Raw genomic sequence first — 19230 nt, 5'->3', positions numbered from 1 at the left:
TGGGTTACAGTCATGCTCTTCTACCCCTCCCACCCTCGATGAATCCAAAAATGCACGAACGAGCAGCTTGAAGTCATGTCGATACTGCCTCACTGCGCTCATGTCCGTCTCTTGCTGGCCCAGTGAATCATTGATCATTTCTTTGTAAACCTCAGAAGGGAGGGACAAACATTCCCTGTGATTTCTACACACACCCACTCCTGTTTAGTCCCCAGTCTCACCTACTGACTGATGGGTTAGGCAGGGGAGAAAAACAGTGTTGGATCCCTCCAGGCAAAGGAGACGGAAACAAGCCCTCTCTTCTCTGACACTCTTTGTGAGAGCTCCAACCTCTGGATAACAGAGGCAGCTCCAACAGGACTGACTAGACGTATTTTACAGACAATTGGTGATTATTCATTTTGTGCAGGGCCTGAGCTGAGTGTGCAGCTGATTGGCATGCTGGCCAAACAGACAGAGGCTACTGCGGGAACACCTCACCTGTGAATCCCTGCAGCGATGAGACATCTATTCAGTCCTAAGCCACACACTCACTCTGAGAGCCTGCCAATGCCTCCAAGCAAAGTTTAGCCTCTTATGAGCTCAAAGGTCAGGAATGCAACCATCACCAGTAGACACATCAAGCACAACTTATATTTTATTGGTTTAATTTCCAAGATAGTTAAAAATCAGACTGAAGAAGAGTTGCATAGCATAATCTCTGCAATTTATGAGGAATAATCAAATTTTTAATGCAGTCCTTCATTTTGATTTGTGTATAATTTTGAGGGAAGGATGACCTAAAATTTTGACCATACTTTGAAGGGAGCCATTGAAAGTATATAAATCCTAAACTGTATCTGAAATATCTCAGTCATATCAGAGTACACAGAGCTCAGAAGCTTCCCCTAAAAATACTGATTTCTGTTTTGTGATTTCAGCCTCCTGGCTATTATTAGAGATTGTAATATTCACCATTTTTGCCTTGAGATTTGAAAAGTAGCTAAGTCCCACAGAGAATCAAATGTGTTTGAATAATTCATTGCAAGGAAATATGGATTTGGTTTTCAAATATATAGAGGATTTTCTACATACAGTACTCTGGAAATACCGTATTAGGTACATTTATTATCCATAGCAGGCAAACATATATCTGCAATTAGTCCAAAGACTTCATTTTGCAGTAACTGGGAGTATTTAGTTGAAAGAGCCTGCATTCATTTGAAATGGTCTTTTTTCTATATACGTGGAAGGTTTAGAAATACATCCAAATAGAACATGTAATCTTTCTATACAGTGTTTCAAAGTATTTATGCCCTTTTTGTACCTGCAGTACCTGGGTTTGCAGTACGTTAAACTTCTTCTTTCTTTGAAATTTATTTCACATGATGGGAGGGATGTTCTTTCTACAAACTTACAGTGCATGTAATTTAAAATAGGCTCTTCCTATTTCAAGATTTTCCACTGAGTTTTGGCACTGAGAAGAATTTGTCTTCATTGATGGAAAGACATATCAATACTGGCAGGAACATTCCACTTACTAGAAGGGAAATATTATCCTTTGCTAAGATGAAAGATTTCTTATGTATCTTCCATCAATCTGAAGCGTTGTGACATTTCCTATCACTGTAACACAAGAATGTTCCTTCTGGGAAATGCACAGTCTATACTAATGAGTGTGTTCATACACCAGAGGAAATCTTTCTTTTCCCCTCATAAAATGGCAAAATTATTCTTAATCTAATGTTACTAAGCTCCAGCAGAAAGAATGTGTAATTGCCTGTTAATAATAGGTCAAAATGACCAAGCATGACATTTTTAAAGTTCAAATCCTCTCATCCATAGTTATCATACGTTGCATTACGGCTATTCACAAACAGTATTTGTCAAGCCACTGTGAGCCAAAGTGACTTATTTTGTAGTAAATCCAATAACAAGTGAAGCAGAGCTTGTTGAGGTTTGCTTTCAATTTCCTTTTCTAACTTCTGTGTAATTTTAAACAAATGGCACAGTAGTGAGGTGAAGAGGACAGAGCAAAGCACCAGAGATCACCTGAAGGTCAGCATACAACAGGTCTCTTCATATTAAATCTGTCAATGCTGAGATGGCTTTCTATCCAACAAAGCAATATTCTGCATGACAGAAAGGCTAAGAGTGAAACAGTTAAGAGATTTAGATACCAGGAAACTGCTTTTCAAGGTTCTAAAAAGCCTGCTCATTACAACCTCAGATAATTGACTATTAGACAGATAAAACCCCTGCTTTTCAAAGCAGACATCAAGGAGCAGACCTTGGGCTCTGAAGTAGAAGGTACAACTCTGAAAATTGATCCTCAGTTTACATACATATGAAAAACCTCTCTCTTTGCTGTATTTTACAGCAGATTGTGAGAAACAGATAATGTCTCTTCTCATTTCCATTACAAAGCTCTGCTCAGAGACTGTTCCAGCTCAAGTGAGTAAAACCAGTTCTTCAAAAGAACAAAAGAAAGAAGAAACCATTACATAAAAAAAAAAAAAAAAAAAAAAAAGAGAGAGAGAGAGAAAGAAGAAAGACCGTTTTTGAATTCTGATTTGTGCTTCCCTTTTCCAGTTGTACCCTGCTCTGTGGTAGTTGTCACTCTCCTTTCAGAAGGACTGTTTGACCAACTCTTTCACAAAGCCACCTGCCTTCCTCCAGGGATATGCTCAAAAAACTCAAGGACTGCTTCAGCCAGAAGCAGTTTCACACAGCTGGAGCCAAAATTGCCCCAAGAAAGTTCTAAACCATATTGGATGAGAGTTCTGAAGGTGCTTTTAATGGGGTCAAAATTTCACTTCCCAGATGGCAAGAGAGCAGCCAATTTAGGAGAATTTCTTCTTCCAGAAGGAATTCCTGGAAGCATAAAATTGCCCCATGGCTGGCTGGACACATATTGAGGGTCATAAAACATCTGGCCTCGATGTATTCAGGCTTGCAGTACCTTTCTGTGTGGGTTTTTTTGCTCTGTGGCTTCCTTTATTTATTTTTTTAATTTTCACAATAAGTAATATTCCTGATATTTGCTCTCAGAAATCAGAAAGCCTTAGTTTTATTTAGGAGCTTTCAAGAGCCTTCTAAGGAGGGCACTATCAAATGAACAAAGAGTAAGAAAAAAGAATACTTTGAGCTGTTTGTGATGGAGAATCATCTAAACTTTCAAGAGTTCCCTTAAGTGGCCATTAGAGACTGCTCAGGACAAACAAAGTTTGTATAGAAAATTACTCTTTTGGTTGAAAAATCTCTAATTAGAAATAATGTGTCAATATCCACAAATATGTAAGAAAACAAGAGTGGGGGAATCATCCAATCACAGAATCATGGAATGGTTTGGGTTGGAAGGGAACTTAACAGGTCATTTACCTCCAACCCCTCTTCCAGGGGCAAGGACATAAAAAAACCCCAGAGAAGTCATCCCATAAAATTAATCAGATGGAAAAGTAACAAATGGAAATGAGAGAAATAAGTTGAGAACAATTGGATGGAATTCCTGCACCAGGAATGTGTTTTGCAAATGGCATCCTGAATCTTCATTGATTTTTGAGACTTGTTGACATCCTCACACATCACTTCTGAAGGGGGAGACACAGATTTCCCAATAATTCTCTCTTTTCTGATGCTTTTATACTGCCTACACATCACCTTCAGTTTCATTTTTGAAAAGCTGAATGCATTGCTACTCTCACGCTGCTCTCCCAGTGTTTCCTTCCCACCCACACTGTTTCGAAAATATGTCTTGCATCCTCTCTCCTCATTGTGGTTTTAACAAAGTAGCATAAGGAAGTAGAGTATTGTTGTATTTACTTTCCTTCATTGAGATGTGGCTTTCTGACAACTAAGTCGGACTTGTTTTGGGAGTCATCCACCAGTAAAACTTGATCAAACCTGTTGCATTCTGAAGCAATTGTGCAAAATAGAGTTATGGCTGCTGTAACCTAATCACAAGCAAAAACATGTAGGTGAGCTGTAATTATCAAAAGTTTTGCCATCTGATAACATTTACAGCAAACAGAAAATTAAAAGACTTAAACCAGCAGCAAATGAGTGGAAGTCTGCTTTCTTTTTTTCTTTTTTTTTTTTTTTTTCTTTTGAGTAACTGACTACTGAGTTTTCCCTGAAGATGCATAAACATTTCATCTCCACCAGAGAATCTATCCTGAACATTTTTCTTCACTGGATGGTGGCGGCTGAATTTCTGTATTCTCCTTCAGCACTGGAAGTACTTGGGACCCAACTGATAAAACACCTGAAAAGGATGAGTGCAAGGGCTGGTTCATCAGGTATATGCCGAAGTTTGTCTGAAAAAAACCAAAATATTTATTAAGATATAAAGCATGTTAGAGTAATCAGATCAATAGATGATCTCACAACCCAGATATGTTTGGAAGAACAATATTGCTTTAAGAATAAGGAGGTATGTACTATGTGCATGTAATTAAGAACATTCTTAACTCATTAACTATAATAGACTGGTAAACAAAAACTAAGCCCCTGCTACTCAAGAAGAATACCTTAAGTAAGAGGATAAAGAATGTAGTATTTCATCATGAGCTCCATAGTATCATGTATGTAATTTACACTCACTCACAATCTTGTTATTTAATGACTGTTCTGGCTTCTTGACAAATGCAGTTGATGCATTATCACAAACAAAGGCTATGCAGCGTGAGAACACGTGTGTTCCAACAGCAAGGAAGTCTTGCATTTTCTACCAGGAATTATTCACTTTGTTAACAAAACTTTATTCTGTCTAGCCTGTGTGAATTTCCCTTTATTTGTTTTCATGAATATTTCAGTATGTTTTATAGAAAATATTCAGAAAGTTTGTTTTATTAGGTCTCTTCTTATCTGTCATTACTCCTTACTTGTGAATACATCCTACATAAATATCAGAAATACTAAGAATGTGTCTTTGTGATACTGACTAATAAAGAAAAGAACAGAAAAACCACTTAACCCACTGACCATGCAACCAAAAACCTGATCTGAGTGTCTGCACTCTTCTGTGTGCTCTTGATCTGAAGCAGTTGAATGTTACAGCTGTAGCTGTATACAGCTAGGTGTGATCTGAAAATTTCACAGGAGATTGGTGTGGTTTTGTGGTTTTATTTTCCAACAGCGGAGAATTTAGAAATATGCAAGAAAAAGACTTGTCATCTCATGATAATATTTTCCAAAGGATTAGATAACAGTTAATAAAAAAAAAAAATAAAGTAGGAAATAAAGAAATGCTGAAGGCCATATTAAATAGATAACTGATGTTTAGACTTCAGAATGTCTTCTCAAACTGAGGACCTTGGAAACCCAGTACTAATTTTCTTGTCCCTTTTTACATGTTTCAATAAAAACTATTTTGCTTTGCTAGACTATAATCAAAATGTACAGGTCATTCTAAAGTGTAAAATAAATAAATAAGCAAACGAAATTACATAAAAACAAAACTCTATTATCCTTCTCTATTTCCTGATTACATTTGCTACCATTGTTCAGATTGATGACTGAGGGAAATTGAGGGAATTACATTTAGAGCAGGTTTAGAAAAAAAAATATTAGGTAAAAGGAATTGCAATACATTTAAAAAATAGTGTTAGGTGAATTTAATGGAACATATTTGACAAACTAAATATAAAGGCAGTATGTATTCTCCTGTTCTTGCACTGTATAATTAAAGATACAGCAATGAGGTAACATGGAACAGATTTTAGTCTTTGAAGAATTAGCAAGAGGTAAGACTGAGACTTATGCCAAAGTAAAAAAGATCTATCAAAAAATGGCCTCAGACTCTGAATTTGAGTCTTTCTGTTTCATTTGTAATCCTAAACTTCAAAAAGAAAACCAGGACCCAAGCTGAGGGGTTTTTTTGCTACTTCTGCTATTCATTCATCTCATTGGCATGTCACATATTTGGGTATGAGTGGACTTCTCAGGCCTTCCCTATCACTGACACTTTTTGGATAGCAGTGATCATAATAGTGTCAATGCTTGGTGGACACAGGGAATATCCTTATGGTTAGTTTTCTAGTATTTAATGCTGAGGAACAACTGCAGCACAGTAAGATCACAATCATCCAGCACAGTGACTGTTGGAACAACCGTGATGCTAAAATGGTAAGTTAGTAACAGTTTCATTTAGAATATTAAAGCACACAGTATTATTTTTCCATTCTTTCCACAGTTAACAAGCTGTGGTTTCTCTATTGGCATAAATTATGTGTTTCTCAAACTTATTTATATTTACTGTATTGTCATATTGATTTAACATAAATTGAGAATAAAATAAATCTGGGTAGATTGTTCACTGTGGAGAACTTAATTTACCAATTTTTCTATTATTGTGAATAATTATTTATTGTTATTATTATTTTGAATAATAATTTTTAAATGCACAGAATTATTCAAGAAAAGGCATGTGTGGAATTGTTGACTTTTTTTTTTTGTGAATGTTCCTAAGACCAAAATTTAGCTAGTGATTATCAGAAGGGGATTTAACATCTTTTAAGTAAATTTCTCTGTTTTTTTAATAATTACAAATATTGACTCAGCAACTACTGATAACAGCAATAACACACACAACCTCCCCATCAAACAACCACAAAAGCTATGCATCTGCCACTTGAGCTCTGTTTCAAGAGAAAGATAAAATGTAGAAATCAGCCTTTCTCACATTTCACTGAAGAAAAATGAAGCTTTCAGACTCAGAGATTATATCCTGCAGAGTTATTACAATGAAACAGCGTAATCTCTCCCTGCTGCTCCTACCTTCTCCTGACTTCAAGAGCATTTTACTCGGCATATAATCTCCCCAGAACACACCAAAAACTGGGCAGGGAGTGCTGGACTGTGAGCTCCATGGTTTTATCTGCTCAGTATTCTGATGGCAGTAGAGACTCTTTCCATCACTGTTAAACTTCACATGGACAAAAAATTGTAAAGCGCCATGATTAGGAAAAAGCACAACACTTCACTGCTGAGAGGAATAGAGAAAACATACTTATTCTTGCCAACAGTGAATCATATGATAGTCATCACACTCACTTAAAGGAGGAGCTATGAAATGTTGTCATTCCTGCATGTTGTTTCAAGTTCATTTACTGGATTAACAGTAGTATGCTCTGCACAGATATCCACTGACAGAGAAATACCCCGGTGCCCTATCTCCTTTTGTAAGACAGAAACCTGAGGTGCTACATCTGACAAAGGCTGAGGTGAGATGACTTCAAGCTACAGCTCCTGAACAATCAGTTAACATAGACCAGAACTTGGTACAGAAATACCTTAACAGAATGTGTAACAAGCACATAAATCATACTGCATGTTAATACTAAGCTTTGGATGGATGAGTTCTGGATTTTGCTCCCAGATGTAGATATCAGCTGCCATCTCCCAGCAGATAAATTTACCTGTTCAGGTTTGCTTATTTATTCATACAATAACATAACCTCCCTCTCACGCAAAGGTTTGGGAGGTGCAATTATTAAAAGTGATTTTTTTTTTTTTAAATGTAAGAATGTTTCATCAGCTTTAGATTCACCAAAACTTATTAGTAAAGCCTGACAAAATAGGAGAGTGGAAGTACTCAATTTCAACATGCTGACTGTTTATACTGGTTAAAAGGAAAATTTGTAAGTTGGTGTGCAAAAAACCCATATGTTCAGTTGAAAATATCTGGACAGGAGAATGTTTTCTTAAGAACTGATTTTTCTTTGCTTTACCTTAAATGCATTTTCCAATTCAACCACCAATAAGAAAATAGAACTATATTACTTCAGAGGTCTATTAATTACAACAATCATTGTTTTCAGGTGTTACAGATATTTGAATGGAAAGCATTGCATAGTTAAAGCTCTGCATTACTATAAAAATAATGATAATGATGCATAAGATATGAGAAGTCATTTGCTATCCTTGCTAACATCTCAGTAAGCAATCCAAAGGCACAGCATCTAATTCTGCAGGATAAGAAATTGTCCCAAGGCACAATGAGATACATAAAGGAGAATCAACAGCCCACTGGGAAAAAAACCCCACAAGCCTTTTAGTGTATGAAGGCATGTGCAAACATAATGGATTTCCCTTGATGTACAGCTGCTATCCATACATTTAGACTGGGGCAGACTGATAATGCAATTCCCTTTGCTACCTTGACTGTAAGTCCCACCTTATAGCACTGCTGCAAATCTACCCACAGGGCTTCTGCTATTGTTAGTGCTGTACTCATATGCAAATTCTCGAAGACAGGCAAGAATTCAATGTTCTCCATTTTCCATCCATGTGTGTTTTGCATCAGGTGGTGAGACATGTGAAACAGCATGTGGCTATTTTTATGCCATTTGCTTAATGTAGTTATCTAGTCTTTCATAGTCTCCTGCAGTAACAGAGAGCACTCTGTCACACAAGAGATCTTATTTTCCTTTTCAGTCAAAAATTACAAAGGAATCCTTAATGAGTGTTTCTTCAGAAAGCAGTGCTCAAGTTCACTTTGTAGAGGTGTTTGCAACTTATTTCAAGCAAAGACATAAAAGGCTTCATAAAAAGCAACTGGCTAGGCTTCAGCACCATTCTTTATGTATATCAGGAAACACGCAAATTGCCTATGTGGCTAGTTACAGTAGCTGGTTCTGACTTTCCACTGCAATCCATCTATGCAAAGTTTCAATCTTTCAGCTTGGAGCAACAGGATCTCAGAGTCTCGGAGGGATGGAAAAAAACAGGATTTCAGAAATAAATATTGAACTACCTCTTACTAATCTTATTTATCTCATTATTGAAGTTCACTGGCAGTGCTGCTATTTGGGCTACAAGTCTGATAAATTTCAATGTATTTGTATAGGTTGGTGTTCTTGGAAAAAAACAAAACAAAACAAAATGGTAAATATTGACAGCTAGCTCACTTTTGTATGTGCAGAATCTTTAATGTTTTGACAATCAAATAACTTCAACAGCCTTTCAAAAAGCTGGGAAGTTAGCTTAAATCTTATTTTGTTGCAATAGTTTCTTTTGTAGTTTGAATCAGATTATCGACAGATGGAAGCAAACACTGCTAAATTCCTTCACTGAATCTGCATCTGATTAAAAAGAAGAAAATGAAGACTATTAGATGACTCCATAGCAGAAAAGCACATCCTAGATTCATGAGTCACCAAAGGATTAGCTGTGCAATTTAACACAGTCATATGGACTCGATGTTCTTTCTCTCTCCCCACTGTGAACTGTGAAAGTTTTGGATCAATGTTCTGTTCTAGGCCTGCTGAGCATGCTGAAAATGTCATAGTCCTCTGGTGCTATTCACTGATAACCAGCTGGTGATCATCACCCCACAGATGGCTTGCAGCAGGGATGGTCTCTGAGGTCTTCTCAGGCCAGTTCAGGCAAAACTACCGGTTCAAACTATTTCTTTCAGCTGTCTGCTAACCCGGTGAACTCAGCCTTACGCAGAGCAGGGCATGCTCACAAGATCCCATCTGCCAGCAGCACTGAAGGCTGGGAAAAATTAAAAAAAGCTGAAGGCCTGTTTCTCTGCAGCGCGAATATCGCGGCGCTGCTGAGGGAAGCAGAGCTCTCCCCCGCGGTGATCAGCAGCGCTGTGCTCTGCCTCGCCTCGCCAGGCGGCTTTCATCCGGCGCCAGCTTGTTCTCAAGAGGCTGGATTGCTCTCCTTGCCTTAGTCCTGTTCGAACGAGTTACTCGGTTCTAGGAGTGCTTGTATCAAGAAAATCTTTGCATTGCTGAGTTAATCAAAATGAAAGAGGAGCTCATCTTTGCTGTGGGAAAGGTGCAGAAGGTGCTTTGCCTCTCCTGAGAGTGTGTATCCCGGGTAAGTTTTTGTAGCCATTCTCTCCCCGAGTACAGAGTGCTTTCCCTCTACAGAGGATTTAAGTCGTGATCCAATAAAACCCACGTGAGCAGAAAAAGTCCTTTGCATACCACACCCCATGTGGCAGCTGGGCAGTGTCCCTGCCCAGAGTGCCCAAACGTGCTCTGAAGCGTCCCAGATGTTCCAGCTGTGGCTTAGCATTAACCAGAGAGGGATGTTGTCCTCAGACTACCCACCATGGCACATGTACGGTGGTGATCTGGATACCAGAGCCTGCTGTGCAACTCTAGGTCACCTCAGGTCAGCGGGAAGCTTTGCCTAGACAGCCAGCCCTGCCTGCGTGCCTCTCCCCAGCTCACTGCACCAGGCGGCGGGCTCTGAGACGGAGCCAGAGGAGCTATTCACCAAGGATAACATTCAAGGGAAATGTAGCCCTTTGTTTGCTTAATGAGTCACTGAGACGAATCAATTTATTAGGTTTTTTTTTCCCCAAACTTATAATGCACTATTTGTAAGTTGTTTGTGCATTGTTTGGGTGAATTATTTTAAACCTATTTGTCATTGCTTTGCCCCAGAGCTGTGCCCAGTCTCTGGTGTTTAGTAGGTATTGGTGAGGTGCCTGAACCCTGACTCGCTGAGGAACTTTTACAACACAAGTTTAAAGAACAGGAAGCAGTGAATTTTGAATAAAGATTTTCAGCTACATAAATAATTCTGAGGACATTTGTGAAGCTTTTGGGATGCTGAACTGCCTAGCCATCATCTGAGCACTCTCAACCCTAAGAACAACACAACCCTAAGAAGCAGAAGGACTTCAAATGAACTTCTGTATTTCACACTTACTCTCCAGTCACTCTCTTAAGTAATTATTCTCCACTTTGACTGCATTCATATTTGCTCAGTTTTTCCTGTTAACTTGTTTCTCATGGTAAGAATAAAGTTTAGTCTTACAGGCCAACTGTGTAATTTCAAACACTTCCAGATTTTGCTGCATATTTGTTTTCTTAGAATATATCAGTGCATCAGCTATTGTTTTTAAACCAAAATAAATATGTTGTAAGGAAGTACATACTGAATAAAAGCAAGTACTGTTAAAAATAATGCATATTAATAGTCCCATTCTAATAAAAAAGTGTGAGTATTTTATGGAAATAAACCAGGTCATATCTGGGTTGTAAGCGCATCCTCTTTTTACAGAAAAAAACAAACGGTAACAATTAGTACAACAATTTAACTGTGAATATTCTCTCAACAGATATTTCACTATGCATGCCACAAAGTCACTACATCTTTCATTACAGCCATTTTGAAGTACCGTACTGACCTTTCTGCCTCTGGCAGCAGACAGAGACTGCAGAATTTCTTTGTTTCGTTCCCCAGATTGTTGATCAATGCAGATTATTTGACATCTGCTACATGGACCTACAACCTGAAATTTTAGTTAAAGAAAGTTCATGGCTGTATATCAAAGCAGTACAACATTGAACAGTACAAGCTTCTGACCATAATAATATCATAAATGCATACCTTTTGCATACCTTTCCTGTGGGCTTTTTACACTTTCATTACGTAAAGGGTCAGGCCTGTTCACGTAATGTAATAGCCACATTTTCAAAGGGTCTACTTGCAAAAATCTCACTGAATTTTTATTCACTTTTTTCTTTTTTTTTTTTTTTCTTTTTAAGGAAAACTTTCCCAGAGACAGAATCTGAGAAATACCAGACATTTACATATTTGTATTTCCTGATGGCTTCACTTCATCTCCAGGTTAGCAGGGCTGCTTGCCCAAAGGAGAACCGAATACAAAATTAAGCTAGTGCCTCAGGATTCAGCCCAAGGAGGATTGTTTTAGTGCAGCTGAGGTGCACAATATCTTTCTTATATTCATGGTGCTTGTAGATAATCAGAATGTAAAATGTGAATTTTCACCATTTTACATAAACAGAAGCAATAATGGATCGATCCTCTATCCTTTATAATATATGGTGTTAGCATCCAGATGTAATAATTCTTAAAGTTAACTGTTGTTTGAACTAAGATGTGCTTTTAAGGGTGGGGGAAGCAAACCTGCAACAAATTTCTTATTAAGGCATTAAAATGAAGGACAATATATTGCACTTTCACTCAACATTGCATTCCTAACTTTAGCAATGCTGTACATTATAGAAACTAACTCTTACACTATTCCAGTATACAGATTCTATTTTTGTAAAATGTGTCACAAATTTCAAATATGATAAGATACTTCAGTTTTTTGAGATGCATCTAGAACTGCTTGTACGACTCTTCAGTGTAATCATCAAAACCATAATAAGCTTTTTTTCAGAAAATTATTTTCCACAGCTTTATTTTCTTTATTAAAAGAGTAACATGCTTTGTTACATACTTTTAAAAGAGAGCATGCTTTGCTTTGTTCAACAGCTTCTTTACTGTTTTCTTTCCATCAAGGAGCATTAGCATAATTTCTACTGCTACTACATCAGTATCTAAACAAGGACCTAGCAGAGACAGGAAAAGACAATACCAGTTCCATAAGCCTTTCTATTTTTGGCTTGTGTTCCTAAAGTATATCAATGCCAGAAACAGGAGTGCCTTTTTATTTTGCAGTTTTACAGTAACTTCTCAGCAGGATCCTCAGCTGAGCTCCCTAGTGTAACTCCAGCCTCCAACAAGCTATACACCAAAGGTTTTGTCCATTTTGTTCCTCATCTCCTACTTACATGAAGTTTTCCTCAATTTTCTATAACTCATAGCTTACTGATCAAAGTACACATAAAAAGAGAGCAGATCAGCCACGCTTTCCATCCCTGCTCAAAAACTTTCTTACAGTATGCTGATCAAAAATAAATAGGAGTGATGTCTATCACAGCTTCTAGATTTGACCTTGGCACTTCTGTTATTCTCACCTTAATTATTAATTAATAACTAATTATCATCTCTAAGAAAACAGTGAATAAGCCACTTCTTTATTTTAGGCAATGAATCTTCAAATACGCATTTCACATCTCAGGGCTAGACAAATTCAACAGAATTTGTAATACATGTGTACATCATTCCCTTAGGTTTCATGTGTAGCTTCTACGGATTTTTTGTTAAGAGGTTTTTCTGAAGAGAATGCATTTGCAAACACATTTAAGTCTTCAGCATTTTCCTCACAGTACAAAGCACATCATGTTGTTAGATATATTATAAAGTACAACATGCCAAAAAACCCTACCAGACTAGAATTAATTACATTTCTTTAATGGGGATTAAGGCAAGATGTATACAACAGAGGGTAATAGACCATGAGAGTTCACTTGTATTCATGTCCAGTCTTTTGGCAATCAGTTGCTTGATGTGCTTGAGGTTACATTTGGACTACTGTGCCTAACAGTAACCAGTATTCTCTCATGACATGTTGGTTAAATATTTGCTACAAACTCTACCTCAAAACAGTGATTGTTATTCAGTTTAGATGGACAGGGGTGGGAAATGTTATGAATTATGAAGGTTTTTTTTTAAAAAGGTGTGGAGAAATATATCAAAATCTCTCAATTATATTGAATTATGTTTCTCAAAGGTCACATCGCATTAGTTGGTTTTTTTTTTTCACACACTTCATAAATTTCATCTGCACAACCCATGCTGCCCATGTTCCAGTCAAAGCCTTGCAAAAATTAGTCTGTCTCCAGGGGTCAAAACACATTGTGATAGACTGGGATGAGGACAAGAGAGAAAAGTTCAAACCTGGAATTGCAGGGCACCTATTGAAATTTCAGCCCACTCTTCTTCCTCAAAGGACTCTGGTGCATTGACAACAATGTTGGCACGGAAACGTTGGATTAATTCCTGTATTTCCAATGGCTTTTCCAATCTATCTCATAGAATTGATAGGCAAAAAGAAAAAATAAGATTTGTTAACTATTTCTGTATAGGTGTTTGTGTTGTAAAAATGTAGTGCCTCATATGATTAAGTAAACACTTCTCCAGAATAATCTGGCCTGTTTTATTACAAAGGCTATGGAAATGGCACAAGGTATTTAACTACAATTTGTAGTCTTTGATCTATGATATGTAACCCTCTAGGTGGCGTCTTTAGAGGTGTAACCTGGAACTGTATGTATGAAAGTATATAGACAGGTGACTGTGAACAATGCTCATGAGAAAATTCCTTATTAATTATCATATGTAAGGGTAATGGCAACAAAAGAAAGGATCTTTTGAGTTAACAATCATTTGACTTGTTAATTGTTTCTAGAAACAGAAGCTTCTAGAACAGAAGGCAAATAGAAACTTATTCTGCACATGCTGCAATGGCAAAAGAGACAAAACCAGCAGTTGCTGAAGGTTAAAAAGGGCCAGTAAAGTAGTTTTATGAGAGAATATATCCCGCATATTATTATTATTTGCCTTTGGGATGCAGCAGATTGCACCAGAGGATAGGTGTTCAAAAAAAAAATATTAATCTCTATGTGGTGATATTTCCACCTCTTTACAAGCATTTGAACTGCCAGTGTTGATTTGTGTCACTGTGGAGAACATATACGAGACAGACAGAGCAGTGGACTGCATACAAATATGAGAAATCTGGCTGCATCTTTGAATTGTCATTCATTCTTCTTCTACAGGAGAATTTGACCAGTAACAGAGAAAAAAGACAGCCCTAAAATTTGCAAGAGAGTTCTCTCAATGCCATTGTTAGTGGAGTTGAACATTTCTTTTTGCATTAGGTATTAAGGACATGAAGAATTTTTGATATTCCATCAGCTGTAGTTTGACAGCTTTTTTTACAGCAGAGGCAGAATCCTGGATAAGTAATGGAGTTTAAAAGTTTCTGTTCCAAAAACAACAAAAACAACAACAAAAAAGTCAGGACACAAATTAAAATGAGGAAAACCATGCAAAATCAAAATAAAAGGGAAAACTTCACATCAAGCAGTCTTAGCAGAAGAGGCATGTACTGTGAAAGAAAGAACTGGGTTTTATTTAAAATAGTCCGAATGATCTTTAGCAGACAAAAGTGCATAAGGATAAACTGCCTGTGCAGACTTAGTCAAACCACAGAAGTCCAGCTCCACCAAGCCTCCACTGTTCACAAGGGCTCCAGAAGGATGGGAGGTGGGGTGGGAAGCTGAAGGACTACAGGTTTTCCCTCTCCCACAAGTAATCCCAACAGATGAGACACAATTTGTAATAACTGCAGGAGGTGGAAACCAACAGGAGGTGTAGATTATGCCAGTGGTCATACAAACAAGGAGGCAAATAACAGTTACTACGTTCAGTTATGCTGCTGTGCTTCCTGGCTTTGCTGTGGGCTCTTGGACCTTGGGTGCTATGTAGCCTTTAGTTTTGAATGTATTTTTTTAAATATAAGTGCCTGTCACCCCAGCCGTACTGGTGTGGTCATCAAAAATCCCAGCAACCTCAGAGCTGGGCCTGCAGTGTCCTAAACCAGCTGATAACTTCTACTAATGCTGCTTCTGTCTACCACTCTTGCATAAGTAAAGCCAAATTCAATTAAGAAATGAAATTATTCCAGTCCTGAAAGCAGTTTAAAGTATTTCTGTTGTGCATGTTTATTCTAAATCTTAATCATTCCCATAGAATGATTATTCTAAGTCTTAATCATTCCCAAAGGAATAGTTCAGCCAGGAGTAAGATTTTCTATTTTTACCTGCCAGTTTATTTATGCTGAGAAAACCTATTTATCCTTGTTCTTCTGACAAATAGAAACTGGCTGGTTCCAAATAACCTCTTGCCACCAAATCATTTGACAAAAATTTCATTTAAATTTTTCTAAAGATGACTGATAGACAGATTATCTTCGTGGATTTAATCCAAATTTTCAGAAGTCATACAAGAATTAGGCATTATAGCAGTTTAGTAGCTATATATTTGTTGACCCCTGAAAGGTAACTATTTATAAATTTCCACATAAAACAGCTATATTGGTATCTTATGAAAAGATTCTGGAATCCAACATCACTAAGAGATATTTGGAGATAGAAGGCTCTTACCTTGCAGAAATGTGTTCTTTCAGCTGCAGGATGCTTGCCACATTTATCAGGAGGTATTGTGCTTCATTCACGAGAGAGAGTGAGATGTTTTTAGCAGATGACGGACCTAAAAAAAATCAATCCAACATTCTAAAATGACCATTAAAATTAGTAATTTCACCTCATCTTTCCTTTGACCTTACTTATTCTCATTAAAAATTTATTCATTTGGTTCTAGATACTAAGGGAAGACTCCAAGAATCTACTCAAACCTGTGAATGACAATGGCACAATGTATTATGAAACTGAGACAGAGTTGAGATTTTACGAAATTCATAAAACAACTTACAAGAGCAATAGCTATGTATTTTTGATGCTCTTTCAATTTCAATGGTCTTTCAGTTATTTTTATTACAAAATTTAGTCTCTCCAAAAAATATTTCATTCTTAGATTTTTCATGATCATTTTTCAAAATGATCACTGAGTTTCCAGCCAAATTACGGTCATGATGATAACCACCCCCCACTGCCCCCAGGCTGATGTATATGTACATTTTCACCAAATTTAAGAAGTAGAAGGGCAGCAAAAAGTCAGTTTGGGTATAAATGTACCTACTAGATCAATAGTGGTTGTCTCTTTCAGCCTTTATCGAGTTACGTACTCAGTAGGAAGTCCATAAGCCTGATGTTTGCATGAGGAAACAGATATTTTTAAGAATGACAACATACCTTCTGTATTTTTCTGATGTAACTTGCTTTTCATGTCTGAACTTTGTCTTATCAAGCGACACGGACGACCAAGAAACATAGAGAACCATCCAGCAATTCTTTCTCCACAGTCATATGTTTTTACCCTATAATGAGAAAAGGGGGACTTCAAATTGGATTGCTCAAACATGAATTTGTAAAACAGAAGGCAAATTGCAAAGATGTTTATTCTGCTTCTTTCAATACAAAATACAGAATCCGTATGGTCTGATGAGTGTTGGATGTGAAGTTACTCTTGAAGTTACATTCACGAGATCTAATTTAGCTTTATACAGAAAATTACTATGGAATAAAGGATTAAACAATCACAAAGTTAAAGATACTGACTCTGAAGTACAGTAAGTGGTGGCTCATATAACAACATTACAATACAGTACTATGAAAAAGTCAAGCTCTGGTCTGTGCTTTTTACTAAAACAGAGGGGAGTGATCTGAGATGAACTTAAGATTGCCCCTCTGTATATAATTTTGAATGATCCCATCAGGTGCAACGATGTCACTTCCCTAATTTAATTCATGTTAGTACAGACATTTCACACTAAAACATGGCTCCACTTAAAGAGCCCATGTATTTCTCTATCTAAAGATGATTTATATTACTTGTAAAATGTTTAGTGAGCTATGCAAGTTAGCAATAGAATTTCCTTCTTTACCTGGATGCAAGCTTTCCTAGAGGGATTTTGAGATTACCTCTCCCAGTCCAAGGAGGCCACAGATCAGACATTGAGAAGTGATCCTATTTGACATTAGATTCCTCAGCCCTGAGTAAACTTAATGTCGATCTTCCAAAACCCAGGCATTTAGTTTAAGTTAGTTGTCTGGGTTCCTCTCACAGATAATGGAAAGAAGTAAGTAGTTCCCATCTATATTAGATCTCAGCACGGGATGAATGTCACTGTGGGAGTGTTCAACTCTCTCTACTGACTACAAAAGGAGGTTTGACTGATACCAAACTTTAAAATTGCATAAGCAGGTAAGAGGAACGCAAATTCTAATGCTGATCTAGGGAGGACGATTGTAGCAAGGAAAGTGAAGTAGCTGTGGTCCTATGCTCACCTTATTGTCCTACTCATCCAAAGAAGTTAATCTGCATGGAGACCATCTGCTCTGTGAAACAAGTAAACCGCTACGCACAGCAAAAGATGCTAAGCCCAGGATTGAGACAGGAAGTAGCCTGGCTTTACAAAATGCTTTGTAGGGTTCAACTGAATTACACTGGTAGAAAGCCAGCACAAGTGAAATCAAAGAGATTTTATAATCCTGCAAGGATCAGGTATCTCTGCAGCACTTGTTCTGAATTTTGAATTATGGTGTAGCTTTGCATCTCTCTCCCCACTCTGAGACTGGACAGTTGTCAACCACAGCTGCATCTAGCCAGTGATGTCCTAGAATGGAAATGGTACTCTGATACTGTAAGATATAGGTATTGTGTCAAGAAAGAGGCCAAAAGGTGAATGTCCACATGAAATTTCATAGTCTGAACTGAGTGGTTCTTGTGTCCTTGCTGGTCACTGTGCTAGGGAGACGGCTGCTAATGAGAGGACATAAATGTTCCATGGTAACAGTACAAGTGGAAAAAATCCCCAAATATTTTTTGCCACCCTAACAGAGGTGCTAGGGGTATTTAAATATCTCCCAAGCCAATTGCCTCTAGTAGCCTATTGAGGACTAATACTGTATAAATCAGGAACATAACTTTGCCCTCTTTTTGTATACTTACTGTTTTGAGTCACTGTGGCTGAGTTAGAGACTCACACCATTCTTGGTTTTTCATCAAATGTCACGGTGTAATTTCTGTATCCCAAGACTTCTGTGTTTTCAAATTGCTTTCCTTTATTGTCAGACCATTTTTTGAGCATGTACCATCATCTTTTCAAGGTCTTAGTCAAAGTCATTCTGTTTTAGCTCAATTCTACTTGTTTTCTGTGTTTATTTTGTGGATTATAACTTTACATCTGTCAGCATTACATTTCATTTGGCACATGTCAGGCAATTTATAAAGGAGGGTCTGTTTCTCTCAGATTTTACTTGCTGTTTGCCTTGAGTTCCCCACTCATCTTTCTGTTATGTCATTTAGCTTCAGTGCGTTACAACTAGTCCCTCTGGTAGGGTAATTTATAGAACAAAAAACAAGGACAGATGAAGTCGGAATATTGATCCCAAGGGATATAATACACACAACAGGCTCAGTTCACCTTGTTCTTAACTACACCTTTGTCTTCTTCTACCACTGATACCCTTCCCTATCTCTTTGATATTGCGACCTGTCAGAGAGGGTTGTATAAGTATTTCAGAAGAGCAGCAACCTTGAGCATTTAGGTTATTCTGCAACATCAATAACCTTAAAAACACTCAATTCTACTTCCATTTCTCCACTGTTAGATATTATATCAGAAAGCCATGTCCCTCTGATGTGAGTATCACCTGTTGATGGACAACCCCTGCTGAGATGAAGACTAACACTGATTAACTACTTCAGAAGGGAAATTTGGGCTCATTAAACTTTAGTGGCTGCTGAAAAATTAAACTTCTTCACATGACTGCTTGCAGATTCTACATCACATACTTTTCTCAGTTATCTCAGTCTAAATTTAGAGTAAGCTTACAGAACTGGATGACATCACAGCATCAGAGTGCAGAAGTAATAAATGGAAAATGCCCTCACTATGGGTTT

At 37.5% G+C, this 19230-nt stretch overlaps 1 protein-coding gene across 1 annotated transcript in view; it reads right to left on the bottom strand.

Annotated features, from left to right (window-relative positions):
- Nucleotides 1-3492: 3492 nt before the first annotated feature.
- The window catches only part of MOCOS (molybdenum cofactor sulfurase), a 209115-nt gene continuing 193377 nt past the window's right edge, over nt 3493-19230 (bottom strand). Inside the window, exons 11-15 of the mRNA XM_027881871.1 lie at nt 16518-16642; nt 15810-15915; nt 13540-13666; nt 11135-11239; nt 3493-4295 (exon numbers count right to left, since the gene is read on the bottom strand). Of these exons, the coding sequence (XP_027737672.1) occupies nt 4149-4295; nt 11135-11239; nt 13540-13666; nt 15810-15915; nt 16518-16642 (610 nt within the window). The 3' untranslated portion in view covers nt 3493-4148. The remainder of the gene's footprint in view (nt 4296-11134; nt 11240-13539; nt 13667-15809; nt 15916-16517; nt 16643-19230) is intronic.

This window comes from Empidonax traillii, unplaced genomic scaffold (assembly GCF_003031625.1).
Source record: "Empidonax traillii isolate 1590-97213 ecotype Southwest subspecies unplaced genomic scaffold, ASM303162v1 scaffold98:size2021230, whole genome shotgun sequence".
In the NCBI taxonomy this organism is placed as follows: domain Eukaryota; kingdom Metazoa; phylum Chordata; class Aves; order Passeriformes; family Tyrannidae; genus Empidonax; species Empidonax traillii.
This window is presented reverse-complemented; position numbering and strand designations above follow the sequence as displayed.